Below are 26,790 nucleotides of genomic sequence, written 5' to 3' on the forward strand. Positions count from 1 at the left end.
CATTCATGGGCGTCCACGTCTTCACCGACCGGCTGGCCTTCGCCGACTGGTGTTTCCGCCTGCACGGCTGGCCTATTATGCCGCCGTTGTTGGATGTCTACATCTTCACCGTTGGCTCACCTTCGTTGCCGTCGACTGGTGTTTCCGCTTACACGGCTGGCCTATTATGCCGTCGTTAGTGGGCATCTTCGCTTTCACCGTCGACCGCCTTCGTCGCCGCCGACTGGTGTCTTCATTGTTATTGATGGACGACTTTGTTCCCACATTGGCCACTTCTGCCATCACCAAGGGGAATATTACAAAGCTAAGTCATCATTTATTTTATTCTTTATATGATATTTTTCCTTTTCCTCTGCCTCACTACACCAATTGGTCTTCCATTGAGTAGTAAGTCGGGGGCTACAGATGTTATATCATATTTTTCATAATATTTATCTTGATTGCTTGCGACATAATCTGAGTACAAAAGTACCTATCGAGTTATGGAGTTCTATCTTCCTATGCTTTCCGTTTGGTTTGCCAATGGATAGTTGCCTTTAGGCCGATTCCTAGCACCCGGGGGCTCGTTGGATGGACCGAGTAACGCAAGGTGCTAAGTATTATTCGGAATAAATCAAAAGCATAGAGATAAGATAATTTATTTTCTGCTCTTAATAATTGCAAAAGTACCCGAGTAGTAAACTCCGATCCGTGAAACTTTGTTCCATTAATGACGAACTCATGTCACTCATATGCATGTTTGGGAAGTGCTTAGGCCGACTCCCAGTGCTTGGTGGCTATGACTAGTCGGGCAGAGTGTTTAAACGTAATGAGTCATCTGCTCGGGGAAATCAAAATTAACAAGAGAAGAAATACGTATTTATAAACTGTTTGATTTTTTCTCGAGTATTATATTTATATCAGATACTACTCATCCTATATGTTTGTTCTGCAGGATCCAGATCCAGATATGCATAAAAGGGATTCATGGCTTTAAGCTTATCTCTTACGCTCCAGGAATGGATCAGTCAGAACATCACCACCGGCTCGCCTCGACCGCCGCCGACTGGTGTTTTCGCCTGCACGGCTGGCCTATTATGCCGCCGTTGTTGGGCGTCTACGTCTTCACCGACCGGCTTGCCTTCGCCGCCGCCGACTGGTGTTTCCGCCTGCACGGCTGGCCTATTATGCCGCCGTTGTTGGGCGTCTACGTCTTCACCGACCGGCTTGCCTTCGCCGCCGCCGACTGGTGTTTCCGCCTGCACGGCTGGCCTTTATGCCGCCGTTGTTGGGCGTCTACGTCTTCACCGACCGGCTTGCCTTCGCCGCTGCCGACTGGTGTTTCCGCCTGCACGGCTGACCTTTATGCCGCCGTTGTTGGGCGTCTACGTCTTCACCGACCGGCCGCCTCGTCCGCCGCCGACTGGTGCTTCCGCCTGCACGGCTGACTTATTATGCCGCCGTTGTTGGGCGTCTACGTCTTCACCGACCGGCCGCCTCGACCGCCGCCGACTGGTGTTTCCACCTGCACGGCTGGCTTATTATGCTGCCGTTGTTGGGCGTCTACGTCTTCACCGACCGGCCGCCGCATCCGCCGCTGACTGGTGTCACTGCCTGCACGGCTGGCCTGTTATAACGCCAACTGATGCTACCTTCTTCACGGCTGGCTACATCGCTGTCACTACTAATAGGCATCAGTATCTTCAACACAAGCTGCCTACGTTTGCCATGGCTGCCGACTGGTTTCTTCACTTCCATGGCTGCATGATTCTGCCAGTGTTGATTGGCCTTATCTTCTTCACCGCCGGTCGTCTCGTCTGCTGCTGACTAGTGCCCTCACCTCTACGTCTGGTTTATACAGCTACCACTACTGATGGACATCATCGTCTTCCGTTGCCGACTGGTTATGCCGCCGCCGACTAGTGCTTTTATCTTCACAAATGCGCGTCTTCGCTACCAGTTTGCTTCTGTTGCCGCCGACTCGTGTTCACTTCATCACGGCGATGCAACTTTGTCATCATGGTGGAGCGACTTCATCTTTATTATCTTCGGCACTGGCAAACTCTATTGCTGCTACTTCGCAAGTTTTACTACTTCACCAACCACGACGTCTTTGTGAACCTCGACATCTCGGCATGCAATGCCATGATATTTTACTACAACAAGTGACTCTCCAATATTCAGGATTTCTACTTGGACACCTTCAACACATATCTTCAATCAAGCAATGACTACTCGACGACAAGAAGCTATAATTCTCGACTCTATGTTCAGTTGTTTCCCAACTAACCAAAGAGTCGGGGGCTACACAAATATAAGGCTCAACATTTGATAAATTTTATGTCAAGCTGAAGAAATCAATTAATCAGCCAATGAGTCAACTCCAGGAGTCATTATCTTCATCTTTGCTTCGGAACAGACATTCTACTTCAACAACTTCAAATATTTCGGTTTAGACGAGTTGGGCAACAACATCAACTCTCCTCCAATTATTTGTCTTCACGGTTGGCCTACTACGCAACTGCCGATAGAGGATCTCATCGTTATCATCGGCTGCTACATCGCTATTGACTGGATCACCGACATCGTCATCTTCATCAACATCTTGTTAAGCCTCTTCAACATAGCCTACTCTGCTGCCGTTGATGGGAAACTTCGTCATCATAGTCGGCTATCTCTGTTGCCGCTAATCATCATTACCGTCGGATGCGTTTGTCGCCGCCGATTATTTTCTTCATCTTCATGATTGGTGGATTTCGCCATCACCGTTGATGCGCGTCTACGTCTTCATCGTCGGTTTGCTTTTGTCACCACCGACTGTTCTTTTGTTGTTGTTGGGCGCCTACATCTTCACTGCTAGCTGACCTGACTGTTGCCGACTGGTTTCTTCGCCTCCATGGTTATGCAACTTCATTACCTTTGATTGGTGTCACTGTTTTTACTACCACTGACATCTTCCGTTACTTCTGATGAGCAATTTCGTCTTCATGTTGGTCATTTCATCTCCATGCCGACTGCGTCAGCTATTGCCAATAGACAATTTTGACTATGACAGAAGGACAAGCTATATGCTCAGGGGCTCATCAACTCAAGCGTGAGGATTATATCTCCAATTTGGACTTGTTCCGGATACATTCCACATGGATTCATAGTCATGAGTCTATTTTCTATGCTCAAAGACTGGACCAATTATTATTCCCCGTAAGGGCTATCAACCGAATACTTGCGCCAGTCGGGATTCAATTATTATATTTATTTTGGAGTATCCCATAAGGGATAATCATTCAGATCAGAAGCTATTCATATGAGCTACACTTGGTCTATATTACCCGGAAGATTTATTACTCGGGAGCATGTTACATGCGTCATCCTTTAAAGGGTGTCGAAGGCATATTTTTTGGCCTAGGCCTAATATGTCTGCAGCCCATATTTTCAGGTGTGGCCTGTCACGTTCTTTTAGGGACTTAGGCACTTTTCGCTTAGGCCAAAGTGCGCGTGATCAAGTGCCCAATACCTTAAAATCCTTTTATACCGCAGTTACTCGACTTTTTAGGAGTTGGTACAATGCATCTTAAAAGGTGTCAAACAGTAAAGCTTTATATAGCTGCCCCGCTGACTTTTTAATATAGTCATGGTGCTGTTTGGGTTTTTAAGCAATTGATTGGATACAATATCGTTGCTTTTTGCCACGTAAGTGTGTATTTTTATTGACCAATATTATGGCTTAGGCTGATTATATATTGTGGTCATTTTTCAGGCGGTTGGTAAATCCTTTATGAGTTTATTTACTCGGATTTTATACCACATATGCCATATATTTCCAGGTGTGGTAGAACCATGTGTCTTCTAGGGACTTAAGCACATCTGTTAAAGCAGTGTGCGCATGGCGTATGCCCAATACTTTGGAAATTTCTTTATTCACAACATACAAGCTTTTTTATAGCTGTTTTGCTATGTGAATTTTCAATAATGTAGCCAACTTTAGGTTACACTCATCATATTTTACAAAGCAGTCGGTATATCACTCGGATCATGTTATTCAGGGATTTACACCGCATATGCTACATATTAATATCAAGTCGCTTGGTTAACTATAATTATCGAAGCCACTCGGTTGGTTGGATTATTTATTCCTTGACTATATGCTTGGTTTGTTCACTTAACCGCATAGTCGAGGGCTACACCTATTAGGTGCATCTAGTCGATGCACCTGACTTTATTTTTCAGCCCTCCACAGTCTTCAGATTTGGTAAAAGTACTCGGGAGACCATGGCAAAGATGATTGAAGTACTCGGCTTTGGAGTAATCTGGTTCGAGAGAAGATTATCTTTTCGACTGTGAAGGTCTCAGGGGCTACTGTGGAGATTATGGGTACCCCATACCCACACGGCATGGTTATCCGACTAGTTATAGGGGATAACTTATATATATGAAATATGTAACAGATCATGACTTGGGTATTACGTTTCCCTGTATATTATGGAACGGCCTAAAGTCCTGGTTTGATAAGATTGTAAAGTAGATTTAGGAAACCGATACCGTATTGGTTAAGGTTTCTATCTTGTAACCCTGCCCCCCAACCTATATAAGGAGGGCAGGGAGCCCCTCTAGGGGCATGAGACAACCTGATCGTCAGATCAATACACACCCGGCGGATTCAAATCCCCAAACAGGAGTAGGGTATTACCTCTCATTGAGAGGGCCTGAACCTGTCTAAATCCTTTGTCTCTGCATCCATCCACTTTAGGTCCCGTACGCTACCCCCTTTTATTATTGCCGAATTCATGTTTCGACAAAGAGCGTGGCATTCTATTTCTACTCTCTTTTTATGTTTTCATGTTCGTCTGAGAATTCTGCGTTCAAAGCCGATTACAACGTCCAGGCCCACAGGTCGCTGATCTGCGGCCCGTCAACCTGTACGGTATAGGCCCAAGAGATAGCGATCAGTCCTGGGCTCCGTCTCAAAAAGGCTCACTAACTACTACTCCGTACTGTATAAGGCTGCGTTCGGAGTCTCTCCCTCGTTTTTTACGCGCACGATGTGTTTTTTAAAAAGTTTATATACAAAAGTTACTTTAAAAAATTATATTAATCTATTTTTTAAAAAAATAGTAAATATTTAATTGATCAAGCGCTAATCGCTGCTCCGTTTTCCGTGCGAGCCCAACCCTCACTCCTGATTCTCCTGAACGCAGGAGCCCTTAATGGAAGAGAGACACAGCGAATGTACATTTGCAGATAAGACCCTATGTTATTTCGTGGCAAGCCAACCGCACCGCGGCGCGCGGCGAACTCGGTGTGCAGAAAGCGAGCGCGACGGACGAGATGGCAAACGTGGCGCTGCTGTCCGCCGCCTCGCCCTCCACCTCCTCCGCCGCTCCCCGGCTCCGCCACGTCGCTCGCCGTCGGCCGTCTCGCCGCTCCGCCTGCCCCCGAAGCGCGGCCTCCAGGCTCTCCATCAGTAAGCCCCGCCTCCCCCCGGTTCCCTACCTCACCTCTTCACTTGGCTCGCCATTCTACTTGTGCGCCCAAATTTTCCAGTTTAGATTCGCCGGGCTCGTGTATGGATGTATTGTCGATTCTAGACTAGTGCTGGTTCTGGTGAGGAGATGCGAACTCCAGTATTCGAGATGAAGTGAGGGCCTCAGGATTTGGATAGGGGACTGGGTTTACTCGGACGGAGCAGTCGCAAGTAGTATAGTGGTGGGGTGGTGGCTGTTGATTCCAGTTTCCATGGGTAGTTTAATGGCATTGCACAATTACAATACTGTAATAGCTGTAGATGTTATGCACCATGTTGTTTTGTTCTTGTTTCCCTCTTAGCCGGATTTGCACGAATTTGCCAGTGGCTGCATTGGGCGAGGATCCAATCAGGCAATGGATTCTAACTGAAGGGAAGGCCACGAAGATCACCGGGGTCAGTTCCATCGGCGGTGGCTGCATTAACTCTGCTCAGTGCTACAAGACCGATGCCAGTTCCTTCTTTGTGAAGACCAATGGGTGTGCTAACTTCCTCTTTGAATCAATGATGTCTTTGGAGTTGCACGATTAGTCATGGTCTGGGTTTTATAGTGGCAATGACAGAAAATGTACATTTCATTATGTGCCAGGCGTATTGGTCCATCTATGTTTGAAGGGGAGGCTCTTGGTTTGAAGGCCATGTATGACACAAATTCAATCCGTGTTCCATTGCCATACAAGGTTAGTAAAGGTTTTTCCTCTAAATAAAAAGGGGTTAGTAAAGGATCAGATGCATGAACAAGTGTGTTTTTTTCCGTAATGCATAGAACAGCACAGTACATTGCATGTAAGCACATGAGTGGTTTTATTGTCCTACACATACACGATGGATGTATATCCATGATTTGTTAATATCCAGACCTAACTAAGAGTTCTACTTGTTTGTTTTATTCCATTGTCTAAAAAAAAAACTAAGAGTTCTACCATTTTATTAGCATCAAAGTACATGTTTCTAGTTCTTCTCATGTGAATATTGATATGTGTTACATCATCTTGGGTGCCTGGTATTTGCTGATTGGACTAGACTTGACAGGCAACCAGTTACATAGATGGCTCAGGCTGTGTAGGCATATACTATGTTGTTTTTTCACCAGTTACCTTAGTCAGCTTCTTTTTCTTCTTCAGAGGACTTAAGCTTCTTCAGTTTTTATTTCTTATTTATTATGTCCCTGTTGCTATAGGTTGGGTCATTACCAACTGGTGGTTCTTTTATAATCATGGAGTTTATTGAATTCGGTTGCTCTAGAGGTGACCAGGTAAAGTTATGCAAATATAGTTCGGATTGCTACCTTTTCCTAAAATCCTTTGAGGTTAACAAACCATTTGTTTTCAGTCAGCTTTGGGAAGGAAACTAGCTGAAATGCATAAAGCTGCCAAATCTGACAAGGGCTATGGTTTCTATGTTGACAATACAATTGGAAGGTACCATATCCCTTATGTCTGCACACTATAAGTTTCGTGAAACATGGTATATCAATCAAGTTTCCTTGCAATATCTATCTTGAGCTTTTCTAATCATCCTTTTTACTGTAGCACTCCGCAAATTAACACTTGGACTGCCGACTGGATTGAGTTTTATTCAAAGCATAGATTGGGCTTCCAATTAGAGTTGATAACCCAACGATTTGGAGATTCGGCAATATATGATAAAGGTGCGTGGGGAAAGGACAACATATAAATCAAGCACCCGTGTTCTCATCTTTTGTATGAGATACTCTAATATGCTTGCCATTTTTCTGTTGGTTCGTGGTCCTTCATCTTTGCCAACTTATGCTCCTTAAGTACAGGTCAGCGATTGATCGAGAATATGCATCCACTTTTTGAAGGCGCTGTTATGGAGCCATGCTTGCTTCATGGGGATCTATGGAGTGGAAACATAAGTTCTGATACTAATGGTGAACCTGTTATATTGGACCCAGCTTGCTACTGTGAGTAATATTCATTGTTCCTTGTTTCGAATTCCAGAACCATGGTTATGGATTGGAATGGTATTTTCTTAATGAAGAAGTATTTCCTGGAGTACATTTTTCTATTTTTGTGAGAATCATGATCATTTGTTGCATTAGCAGTAAAGTGGGTTTCTTATTATTTTGTCTTCAAAGGCAAATATACATTGTATGCTTCTGAAAATAATTTCGTGTTACCTATGGCACATCAACTTTTTTGTGTTCATGTTGATATGCCTGGATTACTGGTTGTCTTATCTATGGCACATCATGACCAGTAGACAATTCGTTAACAGAAACTTATTGCTGTTTAACTGCAGATGGCCACAACGAAGCGGAGTTTGGTATGTCATGGTGCGCTGGATTTGGGGGGGAATTCTATAGCTCCTATTTTGAGGTATTCACTTTCTTGTTCTGTTCCATGTATTTGTTTTATGCACCAGCACTTCAGATTAAGAGTGAATTTCATAATCTGAAATGCTGAAACCCATCCACTTTGTTGATTATTTGTTACATTTCAGAGTTTCTCTATAGTTGCCTTTTGTTTGCCTATAAAGCTAGCAAACCTGCAGGATGGACCTGAAAAACTGTAGTAAGAAGGTTCCTTGGGATAGGTCTGACAGGACAATAGGAATAGTAACACTTACTGGCTTAATTTACACTAGCACGTTATTTGCTGGCCAATTTGTACATAATATAATACATTATATATCCAATCAATATATGTTATCATTTGGACCAACCACAAACTACGTAAATAATTATCTTTGTCTAGTGATTAACATTTTCTAGACCTTGACAACAAACATAGGGGCTACCTTTTCGACTTTTTTTAATAACATCATATATTTGGTTACAGGATTTATAACTTGTAATTGTAGTAATAATAAAAAAAGACGTGAATAGTAGGGAAGGAAATATCAAATAATTAGAAGGGGTGAGGCTTCGAACTTGTAATTGTAGTAATAATCAAATAGTGCACCGCTTGGGAATCATTCCCACAAAATATCTCCTCAACCTCCAGCTTTCCTTCTAACTGCATTCTTGATGCAGCATGTGGTCACAATTCTGTTTAGTGCCTCTCCCTCTCCCCTATCTATTTAATTATTGTGTCTTCTGTCGGATGGACTACAGATTACTCAATTCTTTACTACTAGTAGTATGGAAATTTGGAGGGTGTAAATGGGTAGTTTATGCTCTACTCTGCTGATTCAGGTGATGCCGAAACAGCCAGGCTTTGAGAAGAGGAGGGACCTGTATCTTCTGTACCACTATCTGAACCACTACAATCTTTTTGGCTCCGGGTACCGCTCATCAGCTATGTCCATTATCGATGACTACTTGAGGATGCTGAAGGCTTAGCTTCTTCCGTTTCCCTCTAAAGAGAATAGGATGAAGAAAAAGTACGTATATCTGACATTTTTCTTCTATATACTGTAGTCTCAGTATATATGTTTTGAATTCATTATGACATCTTTACATCACCGTATCAACCGAAAGGTCCTCAAATCTGTAAATATCTTACTGTTGATCCACCGTGATCCTGTTTCCGGATGTGCTAGGTGTCGCGCAAGAGCAATGTATTCTTTCCTTTTTGTCATCTTTTTGTGGTGTGGACTATGATGATACTGGCGTCAGATGAGGAACGGGTCAACGTGACAACGATCCTCTGACCTACTAATCTAGCCAGTCAACTTGGAATGACACTATGATAAGATGCACATGTGCTAGTTGGATATCCTTAACAACATATGTTAAAACTTAAAAGGCAATAATATCCTTTGCCCGCGCACTAGAGACATTTTTAACAACCCAAGTCCACCTAACGTGGCGCATCGCTATTCGACCCCCGCGTAAAGAGCATCAAAAACTCTAGGCTTTGTTGCACCCTGTGCTCCCCAGCTAATCCCTAGCAAAGCAAGCAATCCCCAAACGCGTCTCTAATATTTTTCACCACCTAACTCCGCTGTTTTTAAACCCTCGTCACGAATCACGATCCTGCATGATCACTTGCATTTCATCTTTTCATGAACGTTTTTTTGTGCATGTTGTTTACTGCATTTTTCAGTTTCAGCTGTGTAGTAGCACACTCTGTTTGCTTCATCGTTTGTGTTCGAGATGGATCGAGACGAGAGCTTGGGCACGCAGCCATTGACCGGGAGGCGGGTGCGCGCGGACACAAGGCACCCGGTGTACCGCGGCATCCGGCTCCGCAGCGGCAAGTGGGTCTCGGAGATCCGCGAGCCGGGCAAGTCCAGCAGGATCTGGCTCGGCACGTACCCGACGCCCGAGATGGCCGCCGCGGCGTACGACGCCGCGGCATTGGCGCTGCGCGGCGCCGACGCCGCGCTCAACTTCCCCGGCACGGCCACGTCGCGCCCGGCGCCAGCCTCCGGCTCCCCCGACGACATCCGCGCAGCGGCCGCGGCCGCCGCCGCGATGATCGGCTCCGGTCACCGTGGCAACCAGCGCGCCGCCGACGCGAGCACGTCTCGCGCGGCGACGGCGGCGCCGGAGGCCGCCGTCGCCGCTGGGGCGGGCGATCAGAAGCGCGTCGTGGACGAGGACGACGTCTTCGAGATGCCGCGGCTGCTGGTGAGCATGGCCGAGGGCTTGATGATGAGCCCGCCGAGGCTGAGCCCCTCGACGGACGGCGTCGGCGGCGTGTCGCCGGAGGACGACGAGGACGAGGACGGCATGAGCCTGTGGAACCATTCCTGAAATGGGCTTACGGGTGCATAGCATTTGCAGGAGGACACCATGTATTTTCCATGTGTTCGTATGAATTCTGTGCCTACGTACAGTACGTACTCGGCACGTATGCGAGATAGGAACAGAGCAGAGCAGGATACTGAATTTTATCGTAGTTGTCCTGTTACGTGTATACGGTATATATGGTCACTCCACTGATGTATAAGCCATCCGTAGACGAATTATGGCTGAAAACGATGCCCCTGACACAAAATTCGTACCGCATTTGGCAGGATTTTTCTTTCCGGGGACGAGAGATCACTATCAAAGATTAGGAGTAAATGCGATGGGATTTTCCCTTAAATGAAATGTTGTGACTGAAAATGGCAATACGCTGGTTGTAGTTGCACGTACATAAATGAAATGTGCCATTCAGAATCTGTCCTTGGAATCGAGGGCATCAAACATTATGGGTTCAGTTTCTGTTAACTAGGACAGGATTCTCGCACTTTAATTTGGGTCTTAGAAATGTAGTGTGGTAAGAGAGTGAAAAAATACAGATGAAGATTGGTGCCAAAATGAGTGAATGATACAGGATAAATCCCTAGGTTGTGTTATCTAAACAAGTGTTTTGTGTGACACCACTTGATATACCGACAAATCTTTCCTCGCTACAAGTAATATGGTTGCACCGAAGCATTTCCACATCAAAGGCCTAAAAAGAGAAATATATACAAAGTGCGTAACAACCAAAAGTCATGCACATATGTAAGAGCACTCTCTAAGTCACTAGGGGCATTATTATGCTTTACCTTTTCACTGCAGGAACCTGGGCCATTTGGCTTACGAGGAATGACTAGGTGTGCAATAACAAACTGATGTCTAATGTCATTAATTTACCTTACAAAGTTATTTCGTTTTTCTACAGTGGAGAAATATGATCCCAGTGAAACTGAGGGGTGATTTGAAGTCAGCAAGGGAATCACTGTTTAATTGCCAGTATCCAAGAAACAAGAGGCAAGAGAACCAAGCAACAGATGATGCTTTGTGATAGGATCTGAGATAGTTCTGTTAGCTTTCATCTTTGTTTGCCTCACACCACTGGCTTGTTAGTGTCGTGCCAGCGGCGTTGGGCCTGACTTGCCTTTTGCTTGACTAGTTGGCTGGAGTCCCCAGCAGTTTGTCTGTTTTCTGATTTTTGTACAGTACTCTTATATTTTCAGTAAAGCTGGGCACGATCCTTTTCTCTAAAAGTCACTAGACAGTTAGTAGCAACAAAAAATAAATATTGTTAGTTGAAGTTATGCAGTCAGCAGTCATAATTCTTGGCCCGGTTGGTCCTAATACGAGGTCAGTATGCTTAAATCCAGGCCGCACCAACTACTCATGACGCCATAAGCATGAAGGCACTGTACCTTCATATGTGACAGAGACTGTGGATCCAAACATGTATGTGTCGGAACGAAGGTCCCGACCGCACGGCCGTTCACCTCGTCGACCGCTACGGACGGCAACACCGAGCAACCTTATTGTAATAATCACCTTATTGCTCTAACCGAACAAAGCATGTCATGCATGCCCCGTTTGACAACTTGACATTTCAACCTGTGAAAGTTGCAATCCATCCAGCCCTAAACTCGAACCTGAGTTTCAGTGCTCCTTTCTGCTGAGGTACGTTGGCGTGAGACTCGTTGCCTGCGGGAGAAATGTATGCATCGCAACGGACCCTGGGTCTCTCTCGCCGCACGGTTGCTATAACTCCCGCAGGCAGGTCACAAGGCGAGGTTCTCGATATATCCCCTGTGCCACGCCCACACACGAACACGCCAGATGGCCTTGCACACGTCGTCCTCAACATGCACGTATGCTGTTTCCACCAGGTTTACATTACCGTTGACCACTAAATTTCGAGTCTCATCGGTATTACGGTTTTTGATAAATTTTAACTAAATCTACTGTTTAACCTTTAAAATTTTAATTAAAACTTAATTTCGAGCCGTGTCGAAACGTCGAAATTTCGCGGAATTTGACCGGTTTCGTCGGAATTATAAACTCTGGTTTCCACCACAGCGCCGCGGCCGGCATCTCGGCGCGGGCGCGTGGGCGGGCGAAATCAAACCCCGCGGATTTGGAAAGAGAGAAAGGCGCGCGCAGCCGCGCAGGCGATTGATGAATTTCCGTCTCGAACCCGCGAGGCGCGGGGCCGTGCGCACGTGACGAGCGCGCGAGTTGCTGCTGCTGCTGCTGCTGCATTGGTGCATGCGTGCGTGCGAGCGATCTACCGTTGACGAGTACGCGGCATGATATCTTATCCTTCCGTGCCGCGACGCAGATCGACCGGCACCAGCTGGGTATCTGCAACAGGCAGGCTGGCAATGCCGCGCAATGGCATATTGGCATGGCGGCCCGGCCGGGACGACTCCGCGCGTATTGAAAGCCAAGTACACGCTCTCTTCGCCTCCTGCGCGCGACGACCTCCTCGAGGACTCCGAGACGCCCGGCGGACCACCGGGGTACGGGCCGCCACAATTGCCTGCGGATCGTGCCGGCGGTGGCACACACAGACACACTGCTTCTGCTTTGCGTACGGCACTTGGCATTACTGAGGGAGCTCATCTATGGACCGTTTTGTTCGACGCCACCACTACCGTTTTCTCTCTTTGTTTTGCATCTGCCGGCACGCATGGCAGTGGCGATTCATGCAACTTGTTTGTTTATACTGACTATAACTGACAGCATCCGGCTTCTCATATCATAATTCAGGGGTGAAGAAGAGGCCGGCATTAGAGGCAAGGGGCATCTAACGTTTAATGGCACAGCTGGATGGATTGCTGGAGCCCAAATCTAGGCACACTCCTGCGTACTGTTACTGTACGCTGCTACTAGTCGTAATTAACAACAACACGGGACGATACTTATACTACTAGTATGATCTATCTGGCCCCTACCTACATGGCTACATGTGCGCATCCGTACTTTCTATTTTACACTGTGTAACCTGAAAAACGAAACGGAATCCATCCATGCATCGCTGCGGGCGACGAATCAATCCTGAACACGCGGAAACAGTGAGGAAGGTTCACAGGTCAATGCCTTGCCTTCACCGTCGTCTCGGTGGAATAGTAGATCGATCGGTTTACCGTTTACTGTCTCAGGCGACAAAATGGCGTGGTCGAGCAAGATGTGCTCTACCTCTACTGCCGAAATGTACAGCGAGTACAAAGTCGGAGTAGTTGTCAGAGCAACGGAAAACATCAAATTAGCAGATTGATGTTGGAAGTAAATTGGATCGATGGTACTCGTTTGACAATGTTGACATGGGAGTGAATTCAGGGATATGTGCAAGACTCGCTAAGGAGATCTAAGGTATGCAGATTGGGAAACACAAAGATAAGAAAATTAAGGATATATGATATATTTATGGCCTTCTGCGAAGGCCATAAGCTGATATATGGCTGCAAATTAACGCATATAAAACGAACAACTTATACGTATCTACTCACGCATAAGCACTCAGATATATATTCAGAACTCAGATGACAGGCCAGAGTTTGTTGTTCACCTAAACAATGCATCAATACAGGAGGTGGTGAACTGCTGCAATACCTGAACCTTTGGACCCGGAGTAAAAGGCGGTGCTTAGTGAAGCATGGAGTTCAGCAGCCTAATCTCGACAAGACACAAGTAGGCAAACAACTTCTCCCCATCTCGGCAGTTGACAGTTTTTATTTGTCAAATCCAAACAGATGTCGGGCCTGTTCATTTTGATGCCAAAAAAAACCTTATCAAATTTTGACGCAACTTATCAAATTTTTGACAGGATTTCTTATATAGTTACCAAAATTTGACAGCAAACTAAATGTAGCCACTTTTTTGGCAACTTTATTAAAACTAGCATGGTGACCCGTGCAGATTGCGCGGCTAGCATCATTATATTTTCTCTCATATAATAGCATATAGTCAGGGGCGGAGACAACGTGGGGACGGGGGGAGGGGTCTTTAGACCCCCTACCCCCTAATATACTATTATAGCCCCTATAATACCCCCATAAAATTCTAATCCATATGTTTATAGATGAGGGGGCTAATATAGATTTTGTTTGAGGTTGTTAGAAGGCCTAAAAGGCTAAGAAGGCCAAAAAAAAAAACTAACCCAACCCTAAATCTCTCTTAGTTACTCTTGGTCATTTTGGTTTAGCCTCTGCTATAATTTTATCTTAGCCCCGCATACAGTATGTTTTCTCATTATATTATTCAAACATATTAAAATGATAACATAATTTTAAATTTTGCAATAACTTTACAAAACTACTAATGTGTAATATTCATATTGTATTTTATATATGTGTTAGTAATTAATTATTTTTAATATCAAAATTTAGTTATTTGTAAATTAAATATATTGACTTGTTTTTTAATATTTTTTAATTCTGAATTTTCTATAAATTGTGTTTCTATATAGACTCTATGCTCTTCTTCCAATATTATTTATTTTTATTTCTAAATTTTTATTATTTCTAATTGTATTTGTATGTGGACTCTAAACTAATTTTTAATTTCGAATTTCAATTACTTCTAAATTGTATTCCTATATTGACTTTAAACTCTTCTTCCCATGTTTTTTCTTAATTTTGAATTTTAGTTATTTATAAATTGTATTTTTATACGGACTCTAAACTCTATTTTTAATTTTATTATGTTTATTCCAAATTTTAGTTGTTTTAAATTCTTATATGGACTCTGTACTCTACTTCTAATATTCCTTGTTTTTTAATTCTGAATTTCTATATTTTTCTTAATTGTATTTCTATCTGGACTCTATACTCTACTTCTAATATTCCTTATTTTTAATTCCGAATTTCTATTATTTCCTAATTGTATTTCTATACGGACTATATACTCTACTTCTAATATTCCTTATTTTTAGTTCTGAAATTATATTATTTCCTAATTGTATTTCTATATGGACTCTATACTCTACTTCTAATATTCCTTATGTTTAATTCTGAATTTAAGTTATTTTCTAATTGTATTTCTGTATTTCTATATGGACTCTATACTCTACTTCTGATATTCCTTATTTTTAATTCCGAATTTCAGTTATTTTCTAATTGTATTTCTATATGGACTCTATACTCTACTTCTGATATTCCTTATTTTTAATTTCGAATTTCAGTTATTTCCTAATTGTATTTCTATATGGACTCTATACTCTACTTCTAATATTCCTTATTTTTAATTCCGAATTTCAGTTATTTCCTAATTGTATTTCTATATGGACTCCAGTCTTCTCTTCCAATATTCCTTATTTAATTCCGAATTTCAACTATTTCTAAATTGTATTTCTATATGGACTCTGTTTTTTCTTTTTCTCCGATTAATGTGAGAATTTCTAGGCCACGAGAGCGAACGTGGAGGCTCCTTTTTCTACTCCTTTAATAATATAATAGATTTGGTAAGGTTGAAAATGACATCAAAGTGAGCAGGCCCCTCATATGATGGTTGTACAGAAAAATCTGAAACTACCATGCCTGGGTGGGATTCTTGTGTGCTCAAGATAAAAGATAAAATTAGGACACATAATACAAGAAAGCTATTGGCGTAAGAGTAATAGTGTTTTAGGGCTTATTCAGATTGTAGCCAAAATAAACCTGGTGATATTGCCAAAATTTTGGTAGTATTTCTTATGTATTTATCAAATTTAGCAAGAAACTAATAGATATATTTTTGGCAACTTTGAAAAAAAATGGTATGGTTGAAAAATAGCATCAATCTGAACAACCCCTTAATTAGTATTATAAACTTAAAAGATAGATTTATACAAGATGTGTCGTTTAGTAGTTTTAAAACGTGCTAACGAAAATTAAGTTAAATCTGTATTTCAATTAGAAAATAACGGGGCCAACAAGTAATCAAGCATCCCTTAATCGACCTGCTCTACATAACTCACTGGTCCGAACACTACATTTGTTAAAGACCACACAGCAAGCATACGTATACACGCATGATACTACGTATCTACTCTTGTTAAACAGCGATCACACCTGGGATATACGACGAATACTCCATACAAATTACAATACTCTGCCGACCGGGACCGGCTCAAGAAAAATACTCGACCGCCTGCTCGCTGCCAAGGCCGAGCGGTGAGTGGTGACCACTGTCCCGTGTCCACTACTCCACTCCAATAGCAGCAATCTTTAAACGCCCCCCTGCGTCCGTGCATCTACTTCTACTTATAAGCTGAGCCCACCAGGGTCCATTTCACCATCTGCCACAGCCGCGAGGCTTCACTTCCACTACTACTACGGTACTACCCCCCGCTGTTCCGCCCGCGCATCCACCGATCCGTCTCAGCTCAACACCCCACGCTGCCACGCTGCCAGCAACGCAACCCCCGAGTGCATCTCTCGCGCGCGCGCGTACATGGCAACAGCGTAGTACTTCGCCACTTGCTGCGGAGACGACGATGGCGGTGGCGGCGCCGGCGAGGAGGTTGACGCCGTTGACGCTGCGGGACTTCCTGGAGCAGTCCAGCAGCGAAGGCTTCCGCGCCTACCCGCGTTTCCCCGTTGCCGACGAGGGAGTGGCCGGAGGAGACCTCGCGCCGCCGGTGCGCCTCCTCATCGAGGCCGGGCTACGCCGGAGCCCGTCGCGGTTGCCCTCCTTCTACAACTTCTTCCACAAGAGCCCCGGCACGCTCGCCAAGATCTCGCGCCTCTCCAGGAGCCTCTCGCGGCGGTTCAGGGACGGCCTCTGGAGGCGCCGCGGCGAGGATGACGGCGAGGAAGACGACGACATTGCCGTCGACGAGAGGGACTCGCTCGGGCTGCCGTCGCCGGTGGTCAGCAGCTGCTCCTCGTCGGAGTGTGAGTACATGGCCGAGTCAGAGGCTGAGCTGGCTACGACGGAGGAGGAGAAGTGCGCGTCGGCGTCGTCGGCGTCGGAGTACGAAAAGACGTCGCAGTCGAGCACGGGGAGCGTCGCCTTCCATGGCGCTGCCGACGCCGGAGGAGACGGGCATAAGGTGAGTGTTAATGCTGCTTCTATTATTGTGCGTTTAGTTAGTTGGGATGGCATAAATACAATGGTGATCGATCACGATGCCCATGCATATATGCTGTGGGCCAAAATCATACATGCAACTGTTCGGTTATCAGGTCTAAATCTCTATCACGAGCAAAACTGCAAATATCTGTCACTTTTTACCTCCTTTTTTTTTCTAATTATCAGACATTAGTGTTCGTTTTGCTCTAGAAATTATCACTGAATTTTAAAGCGTGTCCTTCTGAACCTTAGAGCCCTCATTTTGAAAACGAAAAGTTCCATGAATTTCTAGAGTTATAGAATTATACTATCATCTTCAATCAAGTCATGGCCCAATTTGGTGCATAGAGGGACATGAGCTATGAGCCAATTTAGGAGGGCCTCTTGTGGTCTTTGAAACCGGGGGCATATGAGTGGATTACTGTAGAAACTTTTAAGTTAGTCCCTCCTAATCAGAGACATGATGGACGGGTACACTTTTTATTGGTGAAACCCAAATATTCTCTCCCTGGGTTTGATGGGACTGAAGTGACTAGTGTAGCCTTGGATTGTACACCCCGGCCGCGCATGCCTCGTCGTCAACTCGAGTGATCGGCCATACACCGACAGACGGCGAGCGGAAGCCGCCATGTCGGCATTCGACAACTCCTGGCCCTTTGGCAACTGGCAACTGGTCCTAGTCGACTTTGCAAAAAGATCATCGATCTGCCTCTTAATTCTGAAATGGGAGTGGTTTTTCTTCAACCGCAGTTGGCTGGGCGCAGTAACTGATCACACTGTTAGCTCCAGAGTCCAGCCAGTACTAGGAATTCCAGTCTGTAGATGCAGTGAAAATTAAGGCTTCTTTTAAGAGTAGTTACTCTTACTACTACTAGTTGTAGCATTTTACAGGCGATCACTGATCAGGATTGCGATCTAGTGCTATGGTTACTACTGCTACTTTTACTTGGGAGAATCAGGCAAGCTAGCAGCTGGATTAGCTTCGTTGCTGCGCCTAGCATCAGGCTAAGATAGCTCTTGGGATTAGCAATATATATCGTCTCTCCCATCCCGTGGAGCCATGACTAGTAAATTACGGAGTACAGTACTGTGTGGGTGTAGTTATCTGGATCTCAGTAGTGTGTGAACCATGACAAGTACATTAAAATCCAGCCAGGTTGGAGTAGCATTTGTGGAGCCGTGGACACTGTCGGTTTGCTGAAGAAGAGAAGAGAGGAGCACCAGGTTTTACGGATGCCAAATATGCCAAAATCGTGCCAAACCACGTTCTTTAATTTTGGTCTATCTACGGCCGGCTCCCGTGCCATGGTACTCGGTGTGACCACATGACTTAATGACCTTGTCAAGGAGCAGTTAGCAACAAAAACCTGTCGAGATCACTAGTGTGTTGTGTTCCTTGCTCCTCTTCCCTTAAGGTTTCCATCTGTTCAGCTTGTCTTTTCCGGAGAGAAAAATGTCCGTTTCCTTAAACCGTTCCGTACGTACTGTGAATCTGTTGCACTGTAGTAGCTGCAGCAGCAACTTAAGCATGGTCATAAATAAAGCAGATAGAATTACAATGCTAATGTGATGGTACGTGAATGCATATGCAGGAGGATGTGGGTGACGAGCCCGTGGGGCGCAAGTTGGAGATGGAGGACAAGCAACAGCTGAGCCCCGTGTCCGTTCTGGATTTCCCCTTCGATGACGACGACGGCGAGGAAGGAAGCGATGCCGGCATGTGCTCGCCGTCCTTCCAACAGTGCCTCGCCGAGCTCCAGAGTAAGCTCTCCTTGTCCTTGATCTGTTGCCGATTCAGTCGTTAATTAGTTTCCTTGCCATATATGCTACGTACTGTACTGTGCTAGAGCGGTGGCGCCTGATCATCTACCTGGCTTGATGCTTGATTAGTGTGCCGTTTCAGGATCTACCTAGTTCAATAGTTGTACTAGCACTAGCAGTACGCACAAATGCGTTGCCCGGACAGGATATGGGCATTAACGCCGCGCCAACTCTTGTTTCCGTTCTGGAATCTGCTCCACGCACCGGCACGTACATGCAAGGACCACAGGCCACAGCCCACAGGCACGCAGCGTCGCAGCCGCATTGTAAAAAATTTGACTCTAATATCAACAGAGTAGAGAAACAATTTGACTCTTGCCTCTGTGCATTAACAAACCGTCCTGGACTAGTGTGGTAGGTACTGACCCATGGCATGTGATTGTGACGACTGTCCGAATCACGTCCCCAGGTCAACTACCATGGATCGAGCTAGCGGTACACCAATCAAGGTCGATGCCGATGCATCGTCTGCTATAAACAAAACCCCCGCTGTAGTAATTGCCGATCCTGCTACAGTGGTACAGTTTGATTAGAAAAAAAAAAAAAACCGTCCTCACTGACATGAAACTCGTGCAGGATCGAAGGCGGAGCTGCTGCACAAGATCCGACGGCTGGAGGGCCTGACGCAGGTGGTCGTCCCCGTGGATCTCGAGGCGCAATTCACCGAGTCTGATTCCTCCGAGCGCACGCATCTCAACGCCAACTCGACTAGCTCTTCTGATGACACCGCGACGACGGCGCCCACGACGCCACGGCAATGCACGGACGACCAAGATGTCGTTAATCACGGCGAGGAGGAGGAGGAGGAGCACAGCCTGCTCGCGCGGCTGCTCGAGTCGGTTGTTGTCACGGACGAGGTCTCCGAGTGGCTCCTGCTCGACTTCTTTGCCGAGGGAGTGGACCGGCTCCGGTCGTCGGCGTCCAGCTGCCCTCTCAACGATTGCGAGGAGGCGGCGCTGCTGCGCGCCGCGGGGGATTGGGCGCGCGGCGCGGGGCAGCGGTGGGGCGTCGGGGACGTGGTGTTCTCCGGGTGGGCGGCGGTGGCGGACATGGAGCGGAGCCGGAGGTGGATGTGCGTCGCCGAGGAGGAGCGGGACGTCGGCGCGGAGGTGGACGGGCTCGTGATGGACGCGTTGGTGGACGAGCTGGTCGCCGACTTGGCACTTGGTGGTGCGACCACGGTAGGGGTGGAAGTGTGTACGTGCCGCCGATGAAGTTTCGAGCGTGTCAGGGTGTAACGTTTTGTGTGGACGTTAACTTGAGTGTTAACGTGACAGGGTTTACGCCGAATCGTTCAAAAACAGGATGTGTATGATGCAAGAGCGGGTGCTTTCAGTCATGGGCTTTATGACTTTCTCAGGATGAATCAGTACATATAGCAGATTAATAATTCAATGTTGCGAGTACCAAATATCGTGTGTGCTTGATGATGAACAGCGTTCCGGAACCTGAAAGAGTTGTGGTACGACAAAGAAACGATAAACTCTCTCTGATACGAGCTGTTTGGAGTCTTGCACGCTTGGGTACAACTTCCATGGGCCTCTGGTCAGATGGGCTGCACCGTACGAAGCCCATTCAACGGTCCAACCCGATGAGGAAAGAGGCCAGACAAAGTCTACGGCCGGCCAGGTTGTGCATGTTCTGTGGATTCTACAAAAGAAATGTTACCTTCCCTCGTGATTAGTCCGGGTCACAAATCACAAAGGAAAGACATAACCACATAGAGTACACATTACACAGCAATGTGGTTTGTTGTTGAATTTTTTAACGAGTCGCCAGATCATCTTTTGTGTTATCCCCATACAATGCCTATTTATTAATCTGGAACATCAGACGGAAAATAATAGAGATCTAGTAGGAGCTACCGAGATAACAATACTTTGAGTGGATTCGCGTGTTTGTGGATGAGTAATCGCGATGGCGTTGGGATGAATCGAGCGCGCAGGATTAAGAAACCATGCGTCGAGCGCGCAACGATGTCGAATTCAAGCAACGCTAGATGGTCAAATGATGGAAACATGTGGAGGCGTACTCGCATAGTACTACGAGTATACTACTTGCGCCTGTTTGGAGTCGAGACACATTGACAATCAACTCTTCGTGGATGCTAATTAACCGGTGTTACTACTCTCGAAAGGAAAGTTTAGTGTACCACTCTACTAATTCCTTTTGGTTAACGATTCGAAGCTCCTAGGAAATTCATCAAGTAAGCTGTGATCGATGATATACTACGGTACACAGCCGGTAGTAGTCTCTATTTTTATGTGCACTTGTTGGATGGAGCGGTCAAAATAATCTTCTGTTTTCCACCGAGCACGCAAATTAATCGTGTGTCATCGGGCAACCACACGATGACCTTGCAAGTATAATCTCGTGTCATCAGGCAAACGAGGGAGCATCGCATTGACACATCTCCAACCCTGAAGAAGACGAGCATTGATTTCAGACGCAGAGATCAAAACAACTCAGCTCAGTAGACTGCAGAGGACGCCACTCCGGCCGGTCCGACGCTCCAAAAACCAGAGCAGCTATCCTATCACGTCCCTGCCCCTGCGAATGACATATGGCCCCCACCATGATAGTAGCCAACGGAAAACCGTGACGAGTCCAGTGCAATCCGTGCATGCACGCCCTGCGCTGCCACGCGGCCGGCATCCGCCAAAGCAACAGGTCGTTCCCGCGAACTCCCAGGCAGAGAGCAAGGGTATGTGGTGCCATCCTCTTGTAACGCACACGCGGGTCTTCCTCGTTTGCGCAACTGCATCCACGAACAAAACGGCTGCCTCTCTCTCCCTCCATCTCCCTCGCTGGAGTGGAGACTCTTCAAGGCCAAGGAGAGTAGCAGGCAGCCAGCACAGCAGCGAGTGATAAAAAAGAGGCAGCTCTTGGTCGTTGGTGTGCATGCTCACGCGATTCGCGTCCAAAAATTTATCAGGAAACCTTTTTCGAGGTCGCGGTAATACTCCCTTGCCCTGAGCGCGTACAATTGCGGTTATCCCTTCTGTGCATCTAATTCTTTCCTTCTTCAGAGAGCTGTATCTACTTCTGTCCCGTTCGTCGTTATCCATATATCTCATCTCCTCCCTGTTTCTTGGATTCTTGCAGAGTATCAATACATCTTCGTGCTAGTGCGTGTGTGAGAGAGAGGGAGGCGGCCATGACCGGAGGGGAGGAGCAGGGGAGGAGGCTGTTTGGCGTGTCGCTGACAGACAGGCCCAGGTGGCAGCAGTTCTTGATCTGCTCATCGGGGTTCTTCTTCGGCTACCTTGTCAATGGCATCTGCGAGGTGAGTTCATCTTCTTACAATCCATGATCCTGTATGATAATCTGGAAGGCTCTAATAATTTGCGCCCAATTTTTTCAACTCGGATAAGATAATTGAATGGGGTTACACGCAATCGGTGCGAAAATGTGTGGTTATACGTACAGAAATGGTGTGGAATTGAATGAGGATGCTTGAGTTTTTCCACCCCGTTTTTATTCGTCATGATCTCGTACGCAGACTCTCATACATACAGTTGCTTGGTCAACTTTTTTTTATTTTTTGGGGTGGGGGAAGTCCATTTTCCCGACTTTTTAGCTATGTACATTTCCAGTGCAAAATATCTTCAGATGAAACTTTCTTATTCATTTTTTATCCCATTTTTGGCATTGCTAAATTCTCTGCTTAATTATCATATCGCAGGAATACGTCTACAACCGGCTTCAGTTCAGGTGATTCTTGTACTGCAACACCTACCTAACTTCTTGTCTGTACTTTCTCCTACTGTTTCTGCTAGTGATCACTTGCAATTCTTAGAAATTTTTGTTGTGTGCTGCAGCTTCGGCTGGTACTTCACATTTGTGCAGGGGTTCGTGTACTTGGGTCTGATTCGCCTGCAGGGATTCACGGTGAAGCAGATGGTGAACCCGTGGCGGACGTACGTGCGGCTCTCGGCTGTGCTCATGGGATCCCATGGCCTCACCAAGGGTTCCCTCGCATTCCTCAACTACCCCGCCCAAATTATGTTCAAATCCACCAAGGTTAACTCTTCCTCTGTTTCAGAGCTTGGAAATAGATACTCGCAATCCGATAATGTCTGTAGCTGAAAACAGTAGTACCGAGAATTTATCTTCAGTGGACAGATTTGTGCACCTTACCTTTTCTAAGAAGTTCAAAATCACGTCTACATGGTTTTAGTTGAAAAGCGACATTTTTTATGCTTAGAAGACTCCAATATGAGAATGCAACATCAGAGGTGATGTTCAGTTTGGTGCCAAACTAATAGCTCAATCATATATCTTTCTACGTTAGGATGGAATGGTACTCCTGTGGCCAAAATCAAATAAATTAGCAAGCAGGATAACGTTGTTGATAAGCCCCTTCCTCAGCCCATCTTTCCTTACTATCAATTTTTATTTTAGAAAGTTTGCCAAGAAAAATACTTATAGACTTATAGTATCTGCTTAAATAACTAAGATTTTGCGAGGAACATGATGCAAATTTGGGAATGCAAAACCAATATACTAGAATTAGTTCTGAAAAAAAAATGTAACGTTAAAGATAGCGTTTTCCTGTAGTGCTTCCTCATTTGTCATCCCTTGGCAGTACAATATAAGCTGATATGAGGATATAAGTGTTTGTTTTTCCATGGATTATTAATATCCAGTGTTTCGCAAATTTCCATTGAAACAATATTATTTCCCAAAAAAAAATCTCCAAGTGGTAGTTTGGTCAATATTGAATATTGGTGATGTCTGAATGTGATTTCAGTGACACACATAAACCCATCCTTGTATTCAGGTTTTGCCAGTGATGATAATGGGAGCATTTATACCTGGATTAAGAAGAAAATATCCGTTCCATGAGTACATATCAGCAGTGATGCTTGTTATCGGCCTCATACTATTCACGCTCGCGGACGCACAATCATCACCTAATTTCAGCATGATTGGTGTGGCCATGGTTTCTGGAGCGCTTGTCATGGATGCATTTCTAGGTAATCTGCAAGAAGCCATATTTAAGATGAACCCTGACACCACACAGGTACCCCCATGTACTGCAGTTTTTCTGACCTTTGCTACTGTGAGGATTCAGAAAAAAAAATACTGACAAAGCAATATAATTTCTGAATAGATGGAGATGTTGTTCTGCTCAACTGTTGTTGGCCTACCTTTCTTGGTGGTGCCAATGGTGTTAACAGGGGAGCTGATGCGGGCGTGGACTGCATGTTCCCAGGTAAATAATTGGTGTCCATTCCCATGCTTTGTATAAAGAGATTCATGTTGATAGCTAGCTTTACTGCTCTGTCAAGAGAACTTCGCACCGTCTCATGCGAGTCGTTCAAAAAAAATGTTGATAGCTAGCTCAGTGACAAAAAAAGCATTAGTCCATTTTGGTATCACTCATAATACTTTCTGAATGTGTATACCAGATGGTAGGAAAAGAATCAAATGCTCCTTGCTCTTTAGTGCAACCACCCTTTCTGGAATCCTTGTTTATACTACTTCTGTGAAGAGAATAATCCTAACACTACAACTTCCTCACTCTATCCATGTTCTGACCTCATTGGCTGGAAAAGTATCGGATCCAAAACAAGAAGAAAGGATTTGCTAGTTAGATCGCCATTACTTATATTTTATTTTCTGAAGGAGATTGACCATACCTGTGACCTGTTCTGACCTTATGTTAACTGAAACGCATGCAGCATATGTACGTGTACGCCGTGCTGGTGTTCGAGGCGATGGCCACGTTCGTCGGCCAGGTCTCGGTGCTCTCCCTCATCGCGCTCTTCGGCGCCGCAACAACAGCTATGGTCAGAACACTCGTCCTGCTCCTCAAAGTAACAGAATTTGCACCGGATAAAACTGGCAGAAAAACCAATTTTTCTGTTGTGTTGATTGTTCAGGTGACGACGGCGAGGAAGGCGGTGACCCTGCTCCTGTCGTACCTGATATTCACCAAGCCATTGACGGAGCAGCACGTCACCGGGCTGCTGCTGATCTCCATGGGCATCGTGCTGAAGCTCCTGCTGGAGAACAAGGAGAACGTCCCGCGCAGGCAGGTGAGGAAGACGGTGCAGCATTGGGACGACAAGCAGCGGGAGATCAGAGAAGTAGAAGAGGAGAAAGCTCCCTTGGTATGACCATTTTTTTAGTTGGCCCAAGCAAAGGCTGAACGAATCACAATACACCAATTGCAGGACAGGATAGAAAATGCTCAAAAAAGAGTAACAACCCCTCTCCCTCTGTCTCTCTCATGTAATGTTTTGCTGTTGTGAGATTGTTTTGTGGGTCTATGCCAAAGGATTCGATTGACGATAATTACAGATTAATTTGGTTGGAGGTGATATCGCATCACTGCCAGTTCTTCATTGTTTCTCGACAATTTTGCACTCAAGTAACGTCGACAGGATACCCGGAAAAAAAAAGAGAAAAGGAAAAACGAAGTGACGTTCACAGACCACAAATGTGTGACGTTGTTGTGCTCTGCATTTATATGGGCTGGTGGTGATATGATATCTTCTTGCTTGGTCCTGTGCTCATGGCCCATCTGGACCACAAAGCCCACATTTCGCAGTCACTCATCCCACGAGGAAAGCGAAGGGACACATCTGCAGACTGCAGTTCGACGAGCAGCTCAGCTACCATCTTGATTAGTACCAGTAGGTCATTGCTATTTTAACATGCTTTTATTTTTCACCTATCCAACACTCAATAATTATTTAATAGTGCAAAATAAAGACAAACCATAACATCTTATTTTATCAAATCTCAACGTAATTAGTACTCTTTTTATCTACTCTCAATATGTTTATCGACTCTACGCTCTCTTCGGTCTCAGTAGTGTTAGAGTCCATTCTCTCGAATGGCCGTCTGTGATCCTCCGCGGGTATGACTACTTTTGAGGTTTTCTTGGGAGTGTAGAGTGGCGTCCCCACTCTCTCCCGTTGATCGAAGTTGCGTTTAGTTGCCATAGTAGTCCCCTTTCTCCTAGCTGCTGTTTTGTTTTATTTTTTTCCTCCTTTCCTTGCATAGGCCAGTTTGGCCGATTGTGTCGTATAACAAAAAAAAAACTCTTATCTTTCTAATATATTGATGTGTAACTTTTTACGTATTCACATTCTGATACAATTTAATTATTTAAAGTTAAACTTATTTTAAAACAAATGAATTGTCGGACAGTATGCAGGGCGGAAGATGGATTGAGCTCCGATGGGTGCTTGCGTGCGGCCTATGAATGGATTCATTGGATTGGCCAAGGTAGAAAGCGTATCGTCCCGTCCGTGCTGTGCTGAAGTGCTGACGGATCGAGCAGGAAGGACTGAAGTACATGCGTGCCGGGAGTGTTTCCGCGACTTCGCTAGGACAGTAATGGCTGCCACCTACCTAAACTAATGAAAGCTCTGGACTGAATGCACACTGAACGCACGACGGGGCAGGACCGTCGTACAGTGGTACACAACTTACTCGGGCCGCGGGGGCCAAAGGCGCCCGGCCACCACCAAAGCAATGCCGATCGCCAAAGCAGAGGAGGAGGAGAAGCTTTTGCTGTGCGTGTTGTTACTTGACAGTGCAGGCCAAACTTTCTTTATGCATATGCTCTCTTCTGCCACTGCACCCCGCCAATTCACTCCCCGCTTTTATGCGCGCCACATGCCCGCCGCGGACGCCGCTTTTCATGCGCCACGCGATCGCTCGCCGTGCGCCCGTGCCGTGCACTGCTGCTGCTGCCCACCACCACCGGGCCGGTGCACAATGCCAAGTCCGGCTCGCCGCCCCGCGCGCAGCACGCGCCCCCGCAACG

The 26,790-nt window shown here is 45.7% G+C and overlaps 4 protein-coding genes across 6 annotated transcripts; all 4 read left to right on the forward strand.

Moving 5' to 3' along the window:
* Positions 1 to 5,213: 5,213 nt before the first annotated feature.
* LOC4331411 (protein-ribulosamine 3-kinase, chloroplastic-like) lies at positions 5,214 to 9,045 on the forward strand. 2 transcript variants are annotated; one of them, XM_026024480.2, is made up of 9 exons: positions 5,214 to 5,440; positions 5,826 to 5,979; positions 6,090 to 6,180; positions 6,681 to 6,755; positions 6,833 to 6,921; positions 7,033 to 7,151; positions 7,326 to 7,427; positions 7,766 to 7,842; positions 8,661 to 9,045. In XM_026024480.2, exons 1-9 carry the CDS (start codon positions 5,305 to 5,307, stop codon positions 8,805 to 8,807), a joined length of 990 nt encoding a protein of 329 aa, XP_025880265.1. In that variant the 5' UTR covers positions 5,214 to 5,304; the 3' UTR covers positions 8,808 to 9,045. The 2 variants fall into 2 exon arrangements, with proteins under 2 accessions (XP_025880265.1, NP_001404094.1); NM_001417165.1 differs by having other exon boundaries at positions 5,238 to 5,440; positions 7,287 to 7,427; positions 8,661 to 9,044.
* Positions 8,699 to 10,505, forward strand: LOC4331412 (ethylene-responsive transcription factor ERF027). Of its 2 annotated transcripts, none has more exons than XM_026024481.2 (2): positions 8,699 to 8,848; positions 9,514 to 10,505. In XM_026024481.2, the coding sequence occupies exon 2, from the start codon at positions 9,564 to 9,566 to the stop codon at positions 10,164 to 10,166; it is 603 nt and encodes a 200-aa protein (XP_025880266.1). In that variant the 5' UTR covers positions 8,699 to 8,848; positions 9,514 to 9,563; the 3' UTR covers positions 10,167 to 10,505. The 2 variants fall into 2 exon arrangements, with proteins under 2 accessions (XP_025880266.1, XP_025880267.1); XM_026024482.2 differs by having other exon boundaries at positions 8,720 to 8,848; positions 9,520 to 10,505.
* Positions 10,506 to 16,330: 5,825 nt separating this feature from the next.
* On the forward strand, positions 16,331 to 20,343 carry LOC4331413 (uncharacterized). The gene is made up of 3 exons (XM_015774535.3): positions 16,331 to 17,163; positions 18,776 to 18,944; positions 19,581 to 20,343. Exons 1-3 carry the CDS (start codon positions 16,606 to 16,608, stop codon positions 20,216 to 20,218), a joined length of 1,365 nt encoding a protein of 454 aa, XP_015630021.1. The 5' UTR covers positions 16,331 to 16,605; the 3' UTR covers positions 20,219 to 20,343.
* A 1,367-nt stretch (positions 20,344 to 21,710) lies between these two features.
* Positions 21,711 to 25,333, forward strand: LOC4331414 (UDP-galactose/UDP-glucose transporter 2). The gene is made up of 8 exons (XM_015773619.3): positions 21,711 to 21,960; positions 22,110 to 22,290; positions 22,690 to 22,718; positions 22,826 to 23,027; positions 23,788 to 24,030; positions 24,121 to 24,222; positions 24,692 to 24,799; positions 24,893 to 25,333. The coding sequence occupies exons 2-8, from the start codon at positions 22,162 to 22,164 to the stop codon at positions 25,127 to 25,129; spliced, it is 1,050 nt and encodes a 349-aa protein (XP_015629105.1). The 5' UTR covers positions 21,711 to 21,960; positions 22,110 to 22,161; the 3' UTR covers positions 25,130 to 25,333.
* The last annotated feature ends 1,457 nt before the right edge of the window (positions 25,334 to 26,790 follow it).

The sequence above is a fragment of the Oryza sativa genome, chromosome 3 (assembly GCF_034140825.1).
Source record: "Oryza sativa Japonica Group chromosome 3, ASM3414082v1".
NCBI lineage: Eukaryota > Viridiplantae > Streptophyta > Magnoliopsida > Poales > Poaceae > Oryza > Oryza sativa.

Bases quoted from the DNA above. Each gene is read 5' to 3' on its own strand.
- LOC4331411 (NM_001417165.1), top strand. From the start codon at position 5,305: ATGGCAAACGTGGCGCTGCTGTCCGCCGCCTCGCCCTCCACCTCCTCC. The intron at 5,441-5,825 runs GTAAGCCCCGCC...CGAATTTGCCAG, and splicing joins GGCCTCCAGGCTCTCCATCA to TGGCTGCATTGGGCGAGGAT. The intron at 6,922-7,032 runs GTACCATATCCC...TTTTTACTGTAG, and splicing joins GTTGACAATACAATTGGAAG to CACTCCGCAAATTAACACTT.
- LOC4331412 (XM_026024481.2), top strand. From the start codon at position 9,564: ATGGATCGAGACGAGAGCTTGGGCACGCAGCCATTGACCGGGAGGCGG.
- LOC4331413 (XM_015774535.3), top strand. From the start codon at position 16,606: ATGGCGGTGGCGGCGCCGGCGAGGAGGTTGACGCCGTTGACGCTGCGG. The intron at 17,164-18,775 runs GTGAGTGTTAAT...ATGCATATGCAG, and splicing joins CCGGAGGAGACGGGCATAAG to GAGGATGTGGGTGACGAGCC. The intron at 18,945-19,580 runs GTAAGCTCTCCT...AAACTCGTGCAG, and splicing joins GTGCCTCGCCGAGCTCCAGA to GATCGAAGGCGGAGCTGCTG.
- LOC4331414 (XM_015773619.3), top strand. From the start codon at position 22,162: ATGACCGGAGGGGAGGAGCAGGGGAGGAGGCTGTTTGGCGTGTCGCTG. The intron at 22,719-22,825 runs GTGATTCTTGTA...TGTGTGCTGCAG, and splicing joins TACAACCGGCTTCAGTTCAG to CTTCGGCTGGTACTTCACAT. The intron at 24,031-24,120 runs GTACCCCCATGT...ATTTCTGAATAG, and splicing joins TGAACCCTGACACCACACAG to ATGGAGATGTTGTTCTGCTC.